Source organism: Pieris rapae, chromosome 17 (genome assembly GCF_905147795.1).
Source record: "Pieris rapae chromosome 17, ilPieRapa1.1, whole genome shotgun sequence".
Classification (NCBI taxonomy): Eukaryota; Metazoa; Arthropoda; class Insecta; order Lepidoptera; family Pieridae; genus Pieris; species Pieris rapae.
The window spans coordinates 2,364,208-2,384,534 of NC_059525.1; the positions used below are offsets into that span (position 1 = coordinate 2,364,208).

Genomic DNA, 20,327 nt, shown 5'->3' on the forward strand with positions numbered 1-20,327 from the left:
GTAGACATTCGTCGGAACTCGTTGCAATGACAGGCTTTCCGCACTTGTAATGAAATATACTATTGTTTTATTTACACACCAACATATTCATTGTAGTGGAGTATCGATAAGTAAGTAGGTATACCAGTACGTGCAATAGGCGCAAATAACAAAACATTTCTCCTAAGATAATAATATTTACGTTTGTGATTCAATTATACTTTGTCGGTCTTTAATTCAAGATAATGCAGCCGAAGCTACGTTTGTTCCTTTTACTGAATAAGCAAGCAGAAGCAGAAACAGAAGCAAACTGACTACTAGAACTTAGAACCTAGGATGGCACGTTGTATTGTAAGCGGTCGGAATAACTATGCTGGCGTTGCAGGCGTCATTGCATTGATTGTTACCATAGTCTGTGGTTTGAGTTTTTCGAAGAGGGATTTTTTAAAGAAGAAAAACTTTTTTATCGTATTTGAATATTAAGAAGATTTTGTTACTGTCGCATTATGACAATATACTATTTACTATTTGTGCAAGAAACCGCTCGTTGTCAGATTCAGAATAAACATTAATAGTTTATACAAAACTAAATTTTCAGTTTTAAATTTTGTCTTAAAGTAATTATCTATGTTACTTACGAGGTAACGTTTAACTGATAACACTTTATAATAGTTGGAAGGTGTTTTTGAAAATATGTTAAGTCTCATAAGCAAGCATGTCCAATTCGTTGTTTCAAAGGCCTTTTTCATTTATGCAGCCATAAATTTCAAGCTGTACTAAAAACAATCGACCAAACAATATTAGAGACTAAACCATTGAGCATCTTCTTCTTTCTTCTTTGTAAAAACGTTACCTAGAGAATAATTATACTATAAAAATATTTTAAAAAATATTATAAAAGTATTTTAAATTGACTAAGGTATTTAATATTATACAATCAGAATATTATATTTTTAGATTAGGCCGTTATTATGATTCCTCAACGTGAGCGCGCCTGTGATGAGCTGCTGCAGAATCCACTCCTTCGTACCCCACCTCCTGAACCAGAAAGACCTAGACCACCACGGATAAGGAAGCCTAGAGAATTTAAGCTCGTATGTTCCCACTATTTAACGTATTCTTTAAAATTTAATTATTAAAAAACTACCGTTTATAAGGCCTGTATTAATGTTTTGTTACTTTTATTTATTTTTAAAGTCACAGTGATAAAGTCAAACCTTCAATAGGCGAATGGTTCGTTTTTCTAAAGCATTCGATTTTAATAAAACTTTAGTATATTTAGGAAAATCAAGTAAATAAGTAAGTTTCTGGGAAATGATACTGGTATTTTTCAGTAAAAGGGTTCCTAAATCTTACATAGCAATGCACATATTCTTAAAATGAATAATCACTTTTTTTAATTTTTTTTATTTAATAGCAATATATGATCTGTACCATACAAATAAATATATAGTATTCGATAATTATTTATTTTATATTCAAATTTTAAAAAATCTTATTCGGTTATATTGTTTGAATTGTAGCCCCCGAGATTCCCGCTTTTATCAAAAGACTTTTATGCATCATGGTGTAATCATCAAAAAGAGGTAAGTATGTTATTTTTCTGTTTCTTTAACATAAAGAAACATGGCGGCCTAACATGTCAAATTCTGGCTTATACTCGTTGTTGCCCAGTGACTCTTCACCCAGAGGTTCGTAGGCTCCATCACTGGCTGTGCACTAATGGACTTTCTGTCTATATGTGCTCTAACATCGCTCAAACGGTGAAGAAAGACAGCGTTCGGGAACTTGCCTTAGACCGGTAAAGTCGATACCGTGTGGTAGGCAAAAGGGTGATCCCCAACTCATCTATGACAAAGAAAAGGTTGCAATGTGAAGCCAACGGTTATAGCGCCACTGGATTTTTATTATTACCTGTAAGATGCGGTCATTTCTTACCCTACTGCCTCTAATAATTTTTACTTAAAGACCTGATGTAATGCGTTTCCAAGCGTAACACTATTGTAGTATTATATTTGCAGCTGCAACTAGCAAAGCACAAAGTGGACGACCGTCCTCCTGGGCTGTTCCCGGAGTTGTATCTAAAACCACGGCGTTTGAACTACTATGCACGCCAGCTTGAAGAAAATATGAACGTTAATAAGGAACTCTTGAAGAGGATCAATCTTATTCAACGGACTGGAGTAAGCTAATACAATTTATACATATACTAGAGCAAGATGGAGATAGTGACGCTTGCTGCGTCTTTAAATGGCAAATTCAATAAAGGCATTCATACTGGATTTGATTTTTGGTAAAAAAAACACTTGAAATGGTAGTTGAGCCGCTAATAATTGTACTCTTCGAAGCAAGCGTCTGCTACATTCTAAACAAAACATTAAAAAACAATTGAAAAACGAACGTAATATTATAAAATATTTTTTGTAGGGTTTTGTAGACTGCTGGCTGTATCCCGAGCTCACAGATACATATAACAAATTGCTGTGTAAACAACGCCAAAGGGTGTTAGATGAAATAAGAAGACAGAACATATATTTCTACTCGCGTCTTTTGATCGCAGTAAGTATATTTTGGGTTTACCATTTCGTAAATATCTTCATATCTTAAAAAGATTTCTACGCTTTGTGCGATACTATAAGGTTACCCTTCTTATCAAACCGAGTGTTAATATATAATATTGAAATAAAAATTGTCAGTTAGAGATGCACCGTCTCAGTGCGTTATAATATCCTGATCGAACACCATCTGTGTGTGTGACGTTGGAATTATGCCACAAACTGTTTACTAATATTGTAAAAATTCAATTAATTAAACATAGAACGTTCTGGTGTCGATATGTGTTAGCCAATATAACCTTTTACTAGATTTATAAAATACTTCTATCATTGATCTACAAAATTTCAACCGATTTCATTCCATATCACATCGACGGCACGTTCCGTATTTGATCGTTTTTCCGCACTAACATATGGAACTATGTGGAAACATCTGCCCACTGAAGTATTTCCGAACCAATTCGACTTAGAGTAACGCATGAAAAGACAGTACCATTTCTTAAAAGCCTATAAAGTGTCTATGGGTGGCGGGGCGGTATCACTTGGTAAACCTCCTGCCCGTTTGCCTCCTGTTTCATTAAAAATATAAGCTAGTTAATTACATACACATCGATATTTCGAATGATTTGAGCAACTCTATACCGGTATCAAAAAAACCCATTCGTTAAATTAAAATTGAATGCCTGAATTAAACACCACATTTGTATGAATTTGACTGTTGCACAACGCGTAACATTCAATACCAGTTACGTGTTGTTTAATTTTGCTATATTCACAGCGATCAGAACAACCTCTGACGAAGGAGCTTGAAGTTCTATGGAAGGACACGAAGCATAAATTAATTTTAGGTGCTTCGTAAGTATATTAAACTTTTTAGCTTTAAGTAAAATTACTTAAGTTTTACATTTTTTTACGCTTTCAGATTGCCATTCATTTTATTTAAAACCGAAAAAATCGATCGTGATATAAAGGATCCTGCTTTTGATAAGCCACCGAACATTAATAGGCCTAAGTAAGCATTATTTATTACAGTAAATTCTTTATATAAGAACCGTATCTTACCGTTAAGTAAGAACTGTATCTAATAGAGTATAAGGGTACTAAATTCTCTTCTAACTGTTTCACGGAAATTGGCTCATAACACGTCTTTTAACTATAACTACTTATATCGAGTTGAGACGTTCTAAGGGTTATAAGGATAATGATTAAGCTAGTACTAATAGAAAACAACAGTTATTAGCTAATGTAATATATTAAATTGGTAGAAAACGGGCAATCTGTAGTTCCGCCGTGAGTTTGGCTAAGTAGTACTTAATACTAAAATATAATATAACAAAACAGTTAGACCAATAACTTAAAAAAAATTGTCTATGAAATAAAAATTATCACAGAAAGGGATACAATCTGAGGCAACGACCCATATAAGATTGTAGTGCCTGTACGTGTCACTACAATCTTATATGGGTCGCCAGTATTTGTAGTTTTAGCAAAACAAAGAATTGTCATTCACGAGAAGTTTACACTTAATATTCAGTCAAACATAAGGTTGAGATATTGAAGCGTAAAATCAAAACATTTGTCTGTAAGATTCATTTTTCAGAGTATCTATGGAGATATGGGTTGTTGGTGGGTCCAAGATTGGTAGAGTAACAATGGAACTATTCACGGACTTAGTGCCGAAGACATGCCAGCTGTTCATGAGTCTTGTAAAGGGGGACAGTCGAGGTCACGCATATATGGGCACAAGAATTTTTAGGTAAAGATTATACTATATTATGTAGTCATTTCAACTATGTATTTCGTATTTTTCCCAGAATAATGTAAGTCCGTGCTCCTATTTCACTACGCCTTCTGCTGATACAGGATCTTTGTAAAAAACTTTGCGATCAAAATTTGTAAAATATATAATTTCGTCTTTAAGGCGATGAATTTTCTGTTTATAGAGTTGTACCAGATCTATATTGCCGAGCCGGGGACGTTACCAAGGACAATGGGTTTGGCTGTTACTTAGCTGAGGGACAGACAGAGCCACCAACACCTGAAGGCTTTCGCTTGAAGCATTCTGTTCCTGGTATTATTTTTTTTTTAAGTTTCACTCTAACACTGTATTAAGGAAAGTTGGAGATAATGCAACCGTACTAACAAAGCCGTAATATTGTTTTCTGGGACCGTTACCACAGCCACTAAATAAATTTTTTTATATAAATCTATTAAAGTCTATATTATTATAAGCTTGAGCAGTATTCATCTAGTGGCGTCCTTGTCGATCCTGCAGCCCATCTTCGTCGACGTAGAAGACCACAGCTTCGCCGTTTCATCATGCAATCCCGTATGTAATCAACTCACCTTCATCACCAAGCAACCGTGCCGCGGGAGGGTATACCTTTCCCCACGGAAATAAAAAAAAAGTGGCGTCAGTGTGAGATTTCATGTCTAAGGTCGTAGGTATGAACCCCGGCTGTGCACCAATGCACTTTCTATGTGCGCATTTAACATTTGATCGAACGGTGAACATAGGATACCGGCTTGCCTTAGAGTCAAAAAGTGTTAGACACAGGAGGCCGATCACTTACTTGCCTATAAGATTTCGAATGATTATGAAACAGATAGAAAACCGAGGCTCAGACATAAAAAGGTTGTGGCACTGATAATAAAGAATGAAGAGAACCAATATTTATTTCTATTGCAGGTGTTTTATCAATGGTGGTATCATCAGATAATGAAGTGTGCGGCCAGTTTAATATAATATTTAAGCCACTGCCTCAATTTGATGGCAAGCATGTCGTGTTTGGAAGGGTAAGTAAAATAATTTCGAGGAAATTCTTGAATATGTTTCTAAAATCGCTTCCCTTTTCCATTGACTTGTTGCCACCGTTTCTACATAGGGTGCACAATGTGTTCACTAAAATAAATATATTGATTAAATTATTTAGATTATCGGAGGCCCAGCGCAAGCTTTAGAAAGGATCAGTGCACTTGGTCTTCCATTGGGATCCACTACATCCGACTGCATCATCAGATATTGTGGTTGGTTTACACGAACCGGTCAATATAGAGAGGGCAACCCAAATACTATTAAATTCCCACCACGGCGAAAAACATAATTTTTCTATGTATTTTTTTGGTAAAATAAATACGTTTTCAATCAATGTAAATTTTATTGTCAATTTACATTTGGTATATAATTATGAAATGCGTAAATTTCATACGACTCAAAACACCTTATAAATAATTTATCGTCAGTGCTTATTGCGAATGGATGGACCGTCACTCTATTTTCACAAAAAGTCCGCAAGAAAATATTAATGCAAGTACCTGAAACAATATAAAATCGTTAATCACGGTAGAACTTAAGGGTATTGAAAAGGACTAATGGGCGGATCGAGGGTATTGAGGTAGGTCAAGGCAGTCTTGCCAGATGGTCTTGGGGACGTACCCTTAGACTAATTTTACCCCAGAAATCCCCTAGGATGCCCTCAGCAGTTGAGAATGACCCTCCTCCGCCGATAATCATATTTACATTTAGAACAAATTTGGCCCAATATCTGGGTCATCATGAGAGTAACCTCAAACCTCAACCGAAAAGTCGATGCGACCTTACACCTCTTTGTAACCTCTCCTGTAGACACCTCTATATAACGCCATAAGATGCACAGTCCCTTCAGTGTCGTTATATAGAGTGTACACTGTATTTGAACCTTCTTGTATTATATATTTCATCTTTGGGTAAATCTTTAGTGTAGTAAAAATAAATAAATTAACAAAATACAAAATATTAAAGATTCTATATAAAAACCATCCACAGTCATTTTATAAAATAAACCCTGCTTTTAATTGTTTAGCCGTTTGTAGTACGTTCTTTTAACTATGGAAATAAATCATACCATAACCAAAGCTACTATGATAGCCACAGCACCAACATACGCCGCGTCTTCTCGGAGCAAGTCTATGGTTTTGTTGAGGCACCCGTCCATGTACATCGTGGTCGGGTTAGGAGAATACCTGCAGTCCAAGCGCTGAAAATGACAAAAGTGACGTATTAGCTAGAGTTATTAAAGTATGAACATTTTGAATTTTCTTAGACTATTGAATTTTTTTTTTGTTACCTCTCCACATATATACAGACAGACCATTATATATTTGTTTTTCATAACATGTGTTTGTGCTAATTTTGTGATCATAATTAAAAATGTGAAAAAGCATTCCTTAATACTGTCCAATTTACTCGATCGAAATTATCTTTTATAATAGATAATACCACTAGAATTACCCGGGTGTCCTGACATCGAAATAAACATGTATCTAACATGAGAAAGTAAAAATTAAAAATAAATTAGTTGTTAATAATTAATTACTATTAATTGCAGCAGGCTTATGATGGCAGAGGTTGTTTTTATAAGTTCATGATATTGAAATCAGCTTATAAAAATTGTTTTATCTAAATAACAGATGAGGGTATATTTTTCTTATCCCGGATCTTAGACTATAACGTATTTGGAACTTTGTTACAGCCGATTTCTAGCTAGTGAGCTAACATACCTTTCCCGGGTAGACTTCCTTACAGCAGCTCTCCGGGACATTCCCATTCCAATCGTTATGGCTCTTCACACCGCAGCATTGTAGATGGGATTGCGTATCGTCCCAGGCGCGCGTGTACTCATGTTTGACGCCATAATTTGGCATGGAGGCATGCATTTCCCGGTCGAGAGTCGATATCACTTTCTCACGGAAGACGAAAAGTAAAATACCTCCTACCAGCATCGCCACGAATATAATGAATACAAGGATGTAATACTGGAAACAAAACCGTATATGTAGGCAAAGTATGGGTTATGTTCACTTTGAATTATACAATAAGTCTATTTAAAGTTATGAAAGAGAATAGTATTTATTTTATTCGATTTGTTATCAAAATATTTAATTGTGAATAATGATCTGTTTATTGTAACGCGTTTGACACCAAGTACACATTCCTACATATTATGAAGTAGTTTTCTATAATATTGTTCATAACAATAAATGCTACTGAAATAAGAAAAACAAACGCATAACACAAAATCCTGCTTTTGAAAATTTGGTCTTAAGAAATTACGTATAGTTTACCCCGAATTCAAAGTCAATTAACACTAGGCTCATTGAATTAAGGCCATTGAAATGAATTTGTGGAGTTAATTTATAGAAATTTAGAATAATCTATTTACATTCATGAATTTAGTACGAATTATTAAGTATTAATTTTATTTAAGTATTTTTGATGTTTGTTTTTGTTTACGTCTGTATTACGAGATTTTAGTTGCTAAATTCGCTGGTTTTAACACATTAGTTTAGTTTTTTCTGCTTTTTTATTACAATTAATTTGTGTTAAATCTTACAAAATATTAATTAATGAAATAAGTAAAGATTACGATAAGGATAAAGTTAATGAAGATTATTTACCGTGAGCAGCATGCATTTCACTTCCTTCGCTGCGCCGCAGCATCCAAGGAAGGAAAGCAACATGATCGCCGCTCCCATTGCAACGACGACCACCACAGAGGCAATGTACATATTGTTGCTCATGAGCGTGCTCGAAAATGAGCGTGACGTCCAAATCCATAGTCCTATTGCCACCGCTAGTAAACCACTTAACTGGAAAAGGGTAAAAACTTGTTAAAACTAGCTTTTTGTCAGTTCTAATCAAAAAAATAAAAATCATTTACTTAAAATATTAATACACAACGACACGCAATACTCGTCGAGCGAGTTTGCTTATCTTGCCGAAGCCGCGTACAAATTATTTGAAGAAATCTATTAGGTATGAGGGTGTGCAATTATTTAATCAATTACCATCTCAAATTCGCAATATTGGAGTGTTTGACAAATTCAAAAAGGCATTAAAGATGCATGTTAGAATGAACATAGCTGACTAAAATTGTTACGGCTAATGGCGACGTGTATCTCGCTCGTATATAATATATACATATTAATATTAAGTTTCTCATGTAAATAAAATATTTCTGTTTTGTAATGAGAAATAAAGTTCTTTAAAACATTAAAATATTCTGAAACACTCCGATAGTGCTGAAGGCAGAAACGTCCCATACCCACTCTCAATAATTTCCTCTACACAAATCCTTACTTGTAAAAAGATATTGTATTGTCTTAAAAAAAGAGTAATAGAGTGGCCGAGAGTTTATTGCCAGTTCTTCTCTTCCATTCTACGCCCATTTGAACTGGCAGTAAATTAAAATTAGAAGCATTTATTGTATATTTCGTTTTTGATGTTCATAAGTGTACCTTGTGTTACTTGCATTAATAACTGATTTTTAACTTTGACTTTTGACTTAATAAACAATTTCTAATATGAAACTTACTTGAGATAAGCTCAAGAATAGAACAAGAAGAGAGTGTCTTCCTCTAACCAGAGACTGTAAGTAGCGTTATTGAACACTACATTACATCAAATATCCGTTTAAGTAAATTATGTTGGACTTAAATTAATTATTACTCTTAATTGCGGCTAGATCGTAATGTTAATTCTTTGGGCAGAGAAAATTTATTAAAAAAAAAAACGTTTGTTGAGATTCGTCTATTACAGCGTATTTTAAAAGGTCTACAGATATGTTAAAAAAACGCGCCTGGTGGCTTAGTAAATATGCCTTAACAATAGCGTATGTAGAAAGTCGAAAACTATTTTTTTATGAAAATGACGTTTCGACAAATTTTCATACAAATTTAGTTTTCAACTTTCTACATACACTACTGATAAGTAATGTATACACTTGCGCCGCATCTATCTCTCGATTAGTCTTTGCGTCCGAGGATTCACTCCACTTGTATCCATACAAAATAGCGATAATACAATAAAAATGATTCAATTTTAATCATAAAAGTATGCAATTTTATTAAGTTAAGTTGTCACGTTAAACATACGTCCGTAAACCGACTTTAAAGACAACCATGTTTTTTTAAAATTACAACACTAAAAACGATATACTATAAAAATACAACAAGTTTATAAAGCTACAAGAATAGCATCAAGACCGGTTTCCGTGTATGGATAAGAAATCTAAAAGTCCGTCCACATTTTTACAATCCAGATCTTACAAAGAAAGTTTGTGACCATAAGTCAACTATAGTATGTAAAATGTTAATTGCGTTTATTTTTGTGTTACGTTAGTTCTTAGTATTTGTTTAAACAGGAAGTTATTACTACAGTTTCAACTACAATTCTTATAAAGACGTCAATACACTCGCGAGCGACTGGCGACGGTATCAGTGAACATGATGGGAGCTGGACCTGTCTGTTTGTTCTTATTTAAAAAAACTAATAATTAAATAAAACTTATTAGTATATTATATTATTTACATAACTCGACGAATGGACTATTATCAACGAACAAATATCTCGCTAATTACGTAATGAATTCGCTTCCATATAAGTAGAACCTTTTGATGCTTATAGTATACAATATGTAGTACCACGCGTGAAGCAAGGACTGTATGACATATCCAATAAACATAATTAATAATGTTTTTTTGCGTCCGTATATTATTCCAATAATTTAACGTTGACTGGACTGATTTTAGAATATTTTTGTGTATTCTAATCTAAAAGATCCAGTGAAGCCCTTCGGTCCTTATATATTAAATTATATTTAAAATCTCTTTATAGAACATAATAACATGTATATGTTTTAACAAATGACATTACCATGTAACAAAACAACTAAGAAATTTGGTTAAAAAATTATCACTTTATAAATACAGGATGAGTCTTCTACTACTATCGTAATTCTCAGTCGAAATAATCAATATTATTTTAACGATAACTCTTCTTCCGCATCAAATATAAAACCTCCGTTTCGGACACGATATTATAACAAAGACACTTACGAAGGTAACAACATTGATCGCAACCAGCGACACTTTCATACATCTACCGCAACTGTCCATCGCGTCACTGGTTAGTGATTCCCTCCTGAAAATATTTTATTCATAAAGTCAACAAAATATTATAGTAGCTTTAATATTAAAATAGGTCACGATTCGTCCCCACAATAATGACCGCATACCAACAACTAGAGTTAACGTTTTAAATATATAAAGATAATGGTTCTTACAGTCATAAAAATCATAAATAAACATATAGGTCTGGGACACAGATTTCTGAATCTGTTCTGTGATCATTTGTTTTTTTTTAATAGACAGGGTTCTGTGCCTGATATATACCGTCTACTTTTTGTGTCTACGGGATTCTCATTTCTTCTGGATGTTTTTCTTCACTGTACAAGCAAGTGTTAAATGCGCAACAGGAAAACCTTATGTTAGGGATTAGAGACGCACTCTGAAGCTACTAGGCCGCTATTTTTGTATAATTATACATTCGTACATTCCATACAAATGTAAGTTTTTAGATACAAAGATTCTATTATATTTTTTACCGGTACGAACTAAGTAATCAACTATCTTATAGTATACGTCCATATTTATACATCTTTTAAATATGGACCTGGAAATATGTAAACATTCATTTAGGTACAAGAATAATTTTATATAAATTACCCATCACTTGCGGGTTCTGGATCCTCCATTCTTAAAAACTCACATAAATAAAAATGATTTGGGACACTATTTCATATCTAGTGGGTCATGCATACCTCTCATTGTTTGATACACTTCTTGTACTATTTTTAGTTTGAATATGAAGCACTTCTTTCATCGCGACAATAATATATTATAAATTCTATTTATTATTTGAATAACATTGTCGTTGTTAAATAAATATCTGAGAAATAATTCTCGTTGTGCAGATTAGTTATTTCAGCCTACCTTCTTTTTATGCGTTAATAATTTTTACCACAGACAAACTTAAAATTAGGTATATAAACGTAAATAATGTCTAAGTACGTATTACAAGATTCATATGATGATGATGATTCGTATAACAGATCAAGCAAATAAATTTCCCGCCATTTTTTAAAATAGAATTCCATAATCTCTAAACAAATTGTCTATATCGTCATGATTATGTATTTATAATTTTTATACATAGTACACATAAAGCCTCATAAAAATAGGCTGTTTTCATTTTGTGTCTTCATATGTAGAACAAGCAGCATACCATCACGTATAAGTACTATTGCAACTAAGTTGCGCAGACGCACTCAAGGTGAGGGGATAACCCAAGGTCCATCTAATCCCTTCTCTTGTGAGAAAGTCAAAATGTATATACAGTCACATATATTCTTATTCACTACAGTACTAGTTTCGTTGCAAATGTAGGACTATCACGAAAACATATTATTTATAAATAAGTGATAATATTTACCGAGTATTAAAGAATGTGCACTACACAAGTAAAAGTAAAATAAATCACTTAGTCATCACTTTTTGTCGATACTATCGCATCGTAAACACAAAACGAGGTTTCATTCACGTTGAAGCGTGGTAAAAAGGTCAAACGCGGTCGGTGATAACAATTCAACTGGTTTGTTTTACGTTCGGCACGACGCCCCACCAGCCTCAAACAGGCATTTTAAACATATATACAATACTATACACGTAGTAGGCCGAACTGGAAATGGATCTTACGCACGCTTCGTAAAAAATATTTTGTGTCACCTATCATATTTAAAGAACATTTAGGAAATTTTACTATTATGTGTGAAATTAGAAAGCTTTCTTTCACTCAATAACCGTTGTAACAATTGAAAACAGATTGAAAAACGTAATCGGCGTAGGCTTATTGTATACAAATGGTTTTAGCGGGAAATCATAATAGTAGGTTTCAGGACTATATGCTAAACCAATAGGCAAGTAAATTATCGGCCTCCTGTGCCACACACGCCATCGAATTTTGGGGTAATTAACGTCGGTTTCTGTCTCAATGTTTTTCTCCACCGAGAGAATGATAAATGCGCACATAGAAAGTCCATTGCTGTACAATCCGGGATCAAACACCTACGACCTCAAGGATGAGAGACGCATGCTGAAGCCACTAGGCATTTCTGTAGTAGCTAAGATATTTCAATAGTTTTACTACTTCGCCATCAACTGTATTTTTACGCTAACGAAAATATATATTATTAAGGTCAAAGCACACATTAACTCGGATAAGGATCGTCACCGTTTCACCTCGAACCTTATAGTTTGTATTCAGAAATTGCTTCCTGCAACGCACACTAATCGGAATCGTAACGTAATCGCTTCGCCTCGAATCAGGCTCCAAACCGCGATGCGGTGCAGTGCGAGGTCAATTTGTATTTCCCGCGCATAAGGCTCTTCGTATTAATATAAAAACTGACGTCTTTTCGTACATCCTTGCCCCTGCCCCCTACTGTTGCTGCGTGCATACGTTAGGTTGACGCCTGTTTGAAGGCGAAGCGAACAGCGATACGATTCCTTTCAGAGTTGATAGTGTGCTTCGACCTTTAATGACCTTATGCAAAAAAGCAACCAATAAAAAACGTATAAATTGTATTATTTTATTAGCTTTTGTTAATAAACTGTTTCAACGTAAAATTAGTACAAATGTATAGAAAGCATATTCATCTACACACGAGAGCTCTGCTTTATGAAGAAATTATTGAGCTTTGGTTTGAAATAGAAACTTTAAAAAACTTTACAAATAAAAACTTCTATTTTACGCGTACTCGCATACGTAGACCCATCGAAGTGCACAAATTGCACTCGCTGGCAATGTCTTATATATTTTACCAGACAAGAAAGGTACGAAAAACTGCTCTGCCATACCCAATGGCGTATTTAGAATGCTAAATACCGTTAAAAATCATCGTTTTATGACAAAAGTTTATAACACATTTTTTCGTACTTGTTGCGTCTGAAACAATAAATAAGTTTCACTTAAATATATTTAAAACAAATGAAACGTATATCTAATGTGATTTCGCGTATAATTTACAAATTAACAAAACGATACAACATTTGCTTAATTGAAATTAAAATATACACTTTGCGCTAGAAATACAATAAAATACACTTATACAAGCTAACACTACGTGTGGTTACTGAATGACGATAAATTAATGGGCGAGTATGAATACGATTCAGTTCCGAATTCACCGAGTTTAACGGATCGTTAGTCGGTGATGTCGGTCACTTAAACGTTTACCTGTGCAGCTTCCGTTAATGCAAATTAATGTAATACATTTAATACACTAGGGCCTCACAAATATCGTTAACATGTTTATTAATATAAAATACTAACTGTTACCGTTAATAATAAGATCTCTGATTGGAAGTTATTGGCACGTTAGAAATAGTTACTTCTTATAGTACTTTAATTAAGATATCAATCATGGATATAGTGCTTTTTTATTGTAGTGAAAAGGAACCGGTCCTTTAAATTGTTTATTAATCTCAGGTATTTTATTGGATCACACAGTTTTAACGACATATTTGTATTATTTGACATTTTACGTTAAAAAAGATTGTTTACAGGCATGAGTAGCTGTTAATATACATTTATAGAGAAAGGGAAATTTCTATTTTGGGATATATCTATTTAATGAAATTTCGCGTTAGGGAAATTTCGAGTAAGGGAAAATTAACTTTAGGGAAACTTAATATTATCGGTAACAACAACAGTACTGGTTAAGACTTAGTCTAAACATCGATAACAGTTCAAAAAATGTTTCCACTTTTCCAAATCTAATTCTTATTAATATGACATCGACACGTATAAAAAGCTTTGAAGGAAGCTACACAGTAGGATTTAGTTGCCAGTTCCATGCCAAAGTCTGCCGAAAACTAATTTTTAACTATGTCACTTCTGGATATTTAAATTCATAATAGACATAAATTTATGAACACCAAATACAATTATTGAAAACGGGCAAACTTGACATTATAATTTCACTATAACATTAACATATCCGACCAGTGGTTAAAAATTACCATCAGATCAGATGTTTGTAGCACTTTGAAAATTTGTCTTCTCTTTAACTGTTACTCTGATATTATACAAATTGTATGTACTGGTTGAAATTCACGGCATTATTTATTAAACCACAAAATTTTGTTTTACGATTGTTTTGGATTTCAACGTTACCACATATCTATTAAGACTAAATTAAAATCCTAAAACTTCACATTTTATAATAGTTTTGCTAAATTCTTATTATTTAAGGATTTTAAGTTCAAGATGTTGTGGTTTAAACAATAATTAAGTCCGTCTTTGTGATAATTATTCGATCTGTCCAGAAACATCATTCCTCGTACTGAGTGACATCCAAATAGTCGCACCCTAATAACACATCACGTTCATAGTTCCACGTGGCTACGAACATAGTGATCCTCTCGGGGTCGTTCCAGTAGTGCAACTGATGTCCGTCAATATTTAGGGCGGCAGTGTGTGCGGTGTGTGTGTGGCGAGTGTGTGTGCGAGTCGTGTGGTGTGAGTGAGTCGGGTGTGAGTGGTATCAGCTGGCGGGCAGCGGGAGGGCGCGCGGCGCGTGGAGGGCGGCGGGGGCGGAGGCCCGCGGCGCCGCCCCGCGCCACTAGGGTCTGCGCGCGGGGAATACGCCCCGCGACGCATAGCCTCCGCTAGAGGTCGCTGGAGGGCATGAAATAAATCAATTTTTGCAGTAATAAATAAAACATTTTTTCCAGCTGCCCACTGAAGTATTTCCGAACTAATTTGACTTTGGGTCCTTTAAGAAAAAGAGCGTACCAATACTTAAAAGGCCGGCAAAGCACTTGCGAGCCCTTTGGCATTTAGTGCCCATAATCAAGGGCGGCGGTATCACTTAACATCAGATGAGCCTCCTGCCCATTTGCCCCGTTCTATAAAAAAAATACAAAACTGAAGTTACCATTTCTTCACCTGGGTGAGTTACATACCTTGGTTTGGATATGGCAAGCAATTGGACTTGAGAACTTCTTCGTGGTTACCATATGCACAAAATTTAACTACTACAGTGTTTGCTGATATACCAGTTATCTCCGCTTCGTAGAACTGAAAAATATCAAATTAAATAAACCTACTATTTGTATTATCTTTTCTAATTCAGTTCTCTCTTTTAATAAGTTACATTTTTATTAATTTATTTGTATAGTAAATAAATTGCAGTTGGCTTGTGAACTGTAAGTTTGCACCCAAATATTATTTTTTTAAAGTGTTTATTCATTTTAAGTAGATTTTCATGTAAGAGTGTGAGTGCAAATGTGTGAGTGAGGGTATGAGTGAATCAGTGAGTGTATGAATAAAGTGTGTAATTATAACATTTAATTAGGCGGTAGTCTCTACAAGCCACGTATTATTATTATTTTTTTATTTAAGTTGGACAAAAATGTAATAAATGATTCCATAAAAACATTTTACAACAAATTAATCTAAAAAATTCAACTTACATTATTATCTTCCCAGTACAAAGCCAGACACCGGTCACCAACTTTCCAGTTAATCTCGGCGACGCCCAGCATAGCACGAGCTTGTTCATTAACAGCGGCATTTTGGAATCCCAGTAAAGATCCAGGCAGGAATGGCCCTCCCGTCCTCATAGTATTAAACTCATGGGGTCTCCCTCCATACCCATACTGCCTATTGTTGTAGCCTCCTTGCATATTAGCCATATAAGCATTTGGATACATATTTTGAGGTTGTTCAACATAGCCATTGGGTTGTTGTCGGCGCTGATAATTTGGCTCCTGGTATTTTGGCACATCGTTATTCCGCCTAAAAGGCTGCATTTCTGGTACATTTTGATTCTGATAATTCTGATGCTTAGGATACGTTTGCTCAGAAGGTTGATACAGTGGAGATGGCTTCTCTTCATTTGAACACTGTTGGTTAGACATTAGATTTAGGCTAGCAGTTGCTTCAACTAATTTCTCCATTGAATGTGAATTATTAGGATATTGAGCTTGCTGTTGAACTTTGTTCTCATAATTCCTCTCACTTCTTCTATTATTGTATTGGTTCTGAGATTGATTATTCTTGTAGGGATATTGATTATTTGAATGTTTATTCATTTCCTCAAACTTCTTCTGGAAACGAGGTGGGGTTTCAGCCTGTGTCTGGTATTTTCTATCCTCTCTGTGAGATGTTGACTGATGATGATCATTAAAATGTCCTCTGTCATTGCGGTGCCGTGCGCCATCTTGTCTCTCATGTCTAGGCCCCTGGGAACGGGAATTATATCGAGAATTATTTCGTTCTCTACTGCCATAATTTCTATCGTTTTTTTCATCCACTGCTGAATTAAGTTCAAGACGATTATTCTTTTCTTTTTGTCGGTCAGGAACATTGGGTAACTTATCCTCTAAGAAGTCAAATAAAGACACTTTACCAGATGGTTTTACTGGAATAACGTCATCATCATCCTTATCTTTATTTCGTCCTTTTCGTTTTGGTGCAGGTTCAGATTCTCTCTGCTTTTCTTTATTCCGGTTCTCGGAGTTATCTCTCTTTTGGAGAATTCTAAGTGCCCTTTCAACATTATTTTTTGTGTATTTAAGTGCATTTTCGGCCTGTTCTTCTGTGAATCCAGCATCAACAATTTTCTGAACATTTGCATCTAATAGAGGCTTAGTTCCTCCACCAAATACCTACAAATACAATAAGCGCTGATAATATTAGTTTTATTCTCATTTGTTTACTTACACAGATATTTATAAAGAAAAATTTACCTTTTTAACACCAGATAATCTTTGGGCTTCTGCAATGGCTCCCTTTCTTTGCGCTTCAAACTCAGGATTATCCTGCTTGGCAGCTTCTTGCAGACTTTTGAATTGTTTTTCAAGTGGATTAGCTTCTAATCTTTGACCAAATGGAATCCATGGAGGTGGACCGCCATCAACAGCACCTGGAAAATGAAATAGATATGAATCATATTTCTTTAAAAGTACCAAAACAAGACTTTTATTAATTATATTACCTCTTGTATGTTTTGCCAAACTCCTGTTTAGTTCCCACTTTTCGATCATATGAGATACTTTTCCTCCAAGAATTTTTACTATGTTAGAATTTAACCAGATCACATTATGACATATTTCTAATCCTTCGCTTTGAAGTAGAACTTTAGTGCCGGGGGGAGTATTGATTGTAAAATTTGGTATTGGATTTGTTTCTAATGCTGTATATGTAGATTTTCCATCATGTAAAATTAGTTTTAACATACGCGGAGCTGAAGTAGACTCTTCATTAGCTTTTGGAGCTGAGACATTTCTAATCTTTTGAATTTGAAGTACAACAGGATTTTCTAACTTACAAGGATCTTTCAAAAAATCTTCAGGAAACGCTGCCTCACCTATGTCACGTAAATCAAACTGAAATTAAAAAAAAATATGAAGTATCATTTAAATTATAATAACAAAAAACACGGGTCGTTTACTTACATCTAAAGCACGTTTAGAAAGCAAATGTGTTTCTTGAATTTGCCCATTATCGGTAATAGCTTCAACGCCTTCATCACTCAAGTGCCTAAAATAATTAAGATATTGACTCAATGCTTCTCAATATAGAACCCACAAGTTGCATCAACTAGTACTCACCAGCCCAATTCTTTGAGAGTTTCTTTGATCGACATTTTGAGTTTTGCATTTATAATGTATCATTTAGTATTTATAGTTATTTTATCTCCAAAGCAGTGACCGGACCTTATTTGACAGACATTAGAACATCCATGATCATTTAATGAAATAGATAACATAAATATCTGAATTCTGATATCGCAATTTTCCAGATTCTAATTTATCTAAACTAAAGTCAAGAGATCGAGATTTTTAATCATCTGCACAGAATACTCAATATACATGAAAGAGAATTATTTGGTTGAAACTCAAAATTGACATTTGTCAACTACGCAGTGTTTTACCACAGAATAGAGATATTCAAATTTTAATGTTTGAACTTGACGGTGAAACGACTAACGAGGCAGTTATATTATATGTATTGTGTCGTCACTAAACAGTATAATAAATTAATTTAATACAAATACCATATAGGAAACTTATTTAAATGAAGGTTAAGTCTAATTCTGTTATTATTACTAACCTATAATCTAATATTAATACGGAGTCAACAGACCGAGAAGTTGATAAATTGATAAGCAGATAGTGTACACATCATTGTGTTAAGCGCTAGTTTAATATAGAAAGTCTTGAAACATTCGTGGCAGAAATCAACAATGTCTTCGGTAAGGTTTTCGTACACTTTCACGTTAATATTTTTTTAAACAATTAATATATTACCACCTTGATATCCTAACTTGTGCTAAGTGTGTACTAGTTTAAAGAAATGTTACAATTTTTGATAATGTAATTTTAATTACAAATTTCTTGCTAATTCATAGTTATATTGACTTTATACTAATTTTTCAAGGAGTAAATATTTCTAATACCTATAATTATTCAAAATTTATTTTCAGATTCACACTTTCAATGTTGAAATGACCTGTGAAGGTTGCTCTGGAGCTGTGGAAAGGGTTTTGAACAGGCTGAAAGGCCAGGGTGTTGAAGAAGTGTCTATAAGTTTACCAGAACAAAAGGTCTCTGTTACTTCTAGTCTAAGTTCTGACCAGTTACTTGAAGTAATAAAGAAAACTGGGAAAAAAACAACTTATGTTGGAAAGCAATAGATAACAAAAAAATATGTAAAAAACAGGTTCACCAGTCAATATTTAATTTAAATGTTAAGTTTTTTGTTAAAATAGATCATTTGACTTTGTTTTTTATTTATGTATATATTCAAGTGTAAATGTAATGTTAAGAAAGAAATACTCTTCTAGCGGTTTCTTCAAATGCAACAATAATTATTAATATATTATTCAAAGGCAACTGTAATAAGGCTGTTACTGAAATTTTTCATATTAAATATTGTCTTTTAGACAAGTTTATATTAAGTAAAAACTCAAGTCTTTTAAATATTTACATCAATAAATTTTTTTTTAAAATTAGTTCTTTTAATTTAGATAGAAGATAATTAATTCCTGCCGATAACATCTTCAAGAGTATTTAATCTCAGATCTACTATATCAACTGCTTCATGAAGTGCATTGAGATGGTCAACAATAGCATTTACAGTTGGTAACACATCAGCACAGTCACATTCTTTAAACTTTTCATTTGCAACTGTAAAGGTTCTATTCATTTTTCTTACTTTTTTCAAAACAGGTTCACCATGGAAAATTTTGTTATCTTTAATAATTTTGAATCCACTATTAATTGGAAAACTTCTCTTCCTTCCAACCCACTCTATAGTTCCATTAGTATAGCAAACATCACTGGCACTAAGTTTTATCATCCCAAATATATTTTCAGTTTCTTCATAGGTTCCAACAGACTTATTCATTATAGATGGGATTGTATAAGTCCCTGGTACAGGAGGGGTGCGTGGTAAGTGACTAATATCTCCAATATTATTTGAACATTCACCGGATGGGCAAGTCTTATGAGATACAGATAATGATACATTTGAGCTTGGATGAGCTGACTCCAATAGAGTGCTATGAGCATTTGGTTCTTGAATGTTGTCTATGGTATCCAACACTTCATTACCATTATCCAAATGCAGAATTGTTTTAATAGGATACATATTGCTGTGATAGCATCGAAACCACATCTTCGATCCCTGCTTTGTATAATACAAATTAAGATGATAATGACATTCAATAATTGTTAAAAGAATGGCAACTTTCTCGAAATGTAAGCTTTTTGAATGCTATATTGTATTCATTTTCTAACATTGTCTCAGTATAGCCCTGGATTTGGAATAATATCAGAATATATAATCTTAGATAGCAAAACCCTCAACTCTGAAAATATCTCTTATCACACACTACATAACATTAT

At 33.9% G+C, this 20,327-nt stretch overlaps 5 protein-coding genes across 7 annotated transcripts; 2 read left to right on the top strand and 3 right to left on the bottom strand.

Moving 5' to 3' along the window:
- Positions 1 to 516: 516 nt before the first annotated feature.
- On the top strand, positions 517 to 5,638 carry LOC111001759. Its single transcript, XM_022271761.2, has 11 exons — positions 517 to 620; positions 937 to 1,073; positions 1,503 to 1,565; positions 2,001 to 2,162; positions 2,407 to 2,538; positions 3,313 to 3,389; positions 3,457 to 3,546; positions 4,135 to 4,290; positions 4,478 to 4,605; positions 5,224 to 5,330; positions 5,468 to 5,638. Exons 2-11 carry the CDS (start codon positions 951 to 953, stop codon positions 5,636 to 5,638), a joined length of 1,209 nt encoding a protein of 402 aa, XP_022127453.1. The 5' UTR covers positions 517 to 620; positions 937 to 950.
- A 34-nt stretch (positions 5,639 to 5,672) lies between these two features.
- Positions 5,673 to 12,032, bottom strand: LOC111001748 (CD151 antigen). Of its 3 annotated transcripts, none has more exons than XM_022271749.2 (6): positions 11,845 to 12,032; positions 10,410 to 10,494; positions 7,971 to 8,162; positions 7,074 to 7,328; positions 6,419 to 6,550; positions 5,673 to 5,849 (listed from the first exon to the last, which is right to left on the bottom strand). In XM_022271749.2, the coding sequence occupies exons 2-6, from the start codon at positions 10,467 to 10,469 to the stop codon at positions 5,802 to 5,804; spliced, it is 687 nt and encodes a 228-aa protein (XP_022127441.1). In that variant the 5' UTR covers positions 10,470 to 10,494; positions 11,845 to 12,032; the 3' UTR covers positions 5,673 to 5,801. The 3 variants fall into 3 exon arrangements, with proteins under 3 accessions (XP_022127441.1, XP_022127439.2, XP_045487952.1); XM_022271747.2 differs by lacking the exon at positions 11,845 to 12,032 and adding an exon at positions 11,174 to 11,342; XM_045631996.1 differs by lacking the exon at positions 11,845 to 12,032 and adding an exon at positions 11,079 to 11,122.
- Positions 12,033 to 12,986: 954 nt separating this feature from the next.
- LOC111001755 (tudor domain-containing protein 3) lies at positions 12,987 to 18,329 on the bottom strand. The gene is made up of 7 exons (XM_022271756.2): positions 18,030 to 18,329; positions 17,874 to 17,958; positions 17,414 to 17,804; positions 17,166 to 17,341; positions 15,888 to 17,084; positions 15,378 to 15,492; positions 12,987 to 15,090 (listed from the first exon to the last, which is right to left on the bottom strand). The coding sequence occupies exons 1-7, from the start codon at positions 18,062 to 18,064 to the stop codon at positions 15,035 to 15,037; spliced, it is 2,055 nt and encodes a 684-aa protein (XP_022127448.2). The 5' UTR covers positions 18,065 to 18,329; the 3' UTR covers positions 12,987 to 15,034.
- Positions 18,330 to 18,471: 142 nt separating this feature from the next.
- On the top strand, positions 18,472 to 19,203 carry LOC111001756 (copper transport protein ATOX1). Its single transcript, XM_022271757.2, has 2 exons — positions 18,472 to 18,673; positions 18,905 to 19,203. The coding sequence occupies exons 1-2, from the start codon at positions 18,665 to 18,667 to the stop codon at positions 19,112 to 19,114; spliced, it is 219 nt and encodes a 72-aa protein (XP_022127449.2). The 5' UTR covers positions 18,472 to 18,664; the 3' UTR covers positions 19,115 to 19,203.
- Positions 19,204 to 19,220: 17 nt separating this feature from the next.
- Positions 19,221 to 20,107, bottom strand: LOC123689899. Its single transcript, XM_045631835.1, has one exon. It carries the CDS (start codon positions 20,095 to 20,097, stop codon positions 19,459 to 19,461), a length of 639 nt encoding a protein of 212 aa, XP_045487791.1. The 5' UTR covers positions 20,098 to 20,107; the 3' UTR covers positions 19,221 to 19,458.
- Positions 20,108 to 20,327: the final 220 nt, after the last annotated feature.

What these genes read in the sequence shown, in the direction of transcription:
- LOC111001759 (XM_022271761.2), top strand. Translation starts at nt 951, where the DNA reads ATGATTCCTCAACGTGAGCGCGCCTGTGATGAGCTGCTGCAGAATCCA. An exon ending in ATCTTATTCAACGGACTGGA is followed by an intron (nt 2,163 to 2,406) that starts GTAAGCTAATAC and finishes TATTTTTTGTAG; the next exon opens with GGTTTTGTAGACTGCTGGCT. An exon ending in AGCATGTCGTGTTTGGAAGG is followed by an intron (nt 5,331 to 5,467) that starts GTAAGTAAAATA and finishes TAAATTATTTAG; the next exon opens with ATTATCGGAGGCCCAGCGCA.
- LOC111001748 (XM_022271747.2), bottom strand. Translation starts at nt 11,235, where the DNA reads ATGAAAGAAGTGCTTCATATTCAAACTAAAAATAGTACAAGAAGTGTA. An exon ending in AGTGTATCAAACAATGAGAG is followed by an intron (nt 10,495 to 11,173) that starts GTATGCATGACC and finishes AAATATTTTCAG; the next exon opens with GAGGGAATCACTAACCAGTG. An exon ending in CGATCAATGTTGTTACCTTC is followed by an intron (nt 8,163 to 10,409) that starts GTAAGTGTCTTT and finishes ACCCTTTTCCAG; the next exon opens with TTAAGTGGTTTACTAGCGGT.
- LOC111001755 (XM_022271756.2), bottom strand. Translation starts at nt 18,064, where the DNA reads ATGTCGATCAAAGAAACTCTCAAAGAATTGGGCTG. An exon ending in GATTATCTGGTGTTAAAAAG is followed by an intron (nt 17,085 to 17,165) that starts GTAAATTTTTCT and finishes TTGTATTTGTAG; the next exon opens with GTATTTGGTGGAGGAACTAA. An exon ending in CTTGCCATATCCAAACCAAG is followed by an intron (nt 15,091 to 15,377) that starts GTATGTAACTCA and finishes CATGCCCTCCAG; the next exon opens with CGACCTCTAGCGGAGGCTAT.
- LOC123689899 (XM_045631835.1), bottom strand. Translation starts at nt 20,097, where the DNA reads ATGTGGTTTCGATGCTATCACAGCAATATGTATCCTATTAAAACAATT.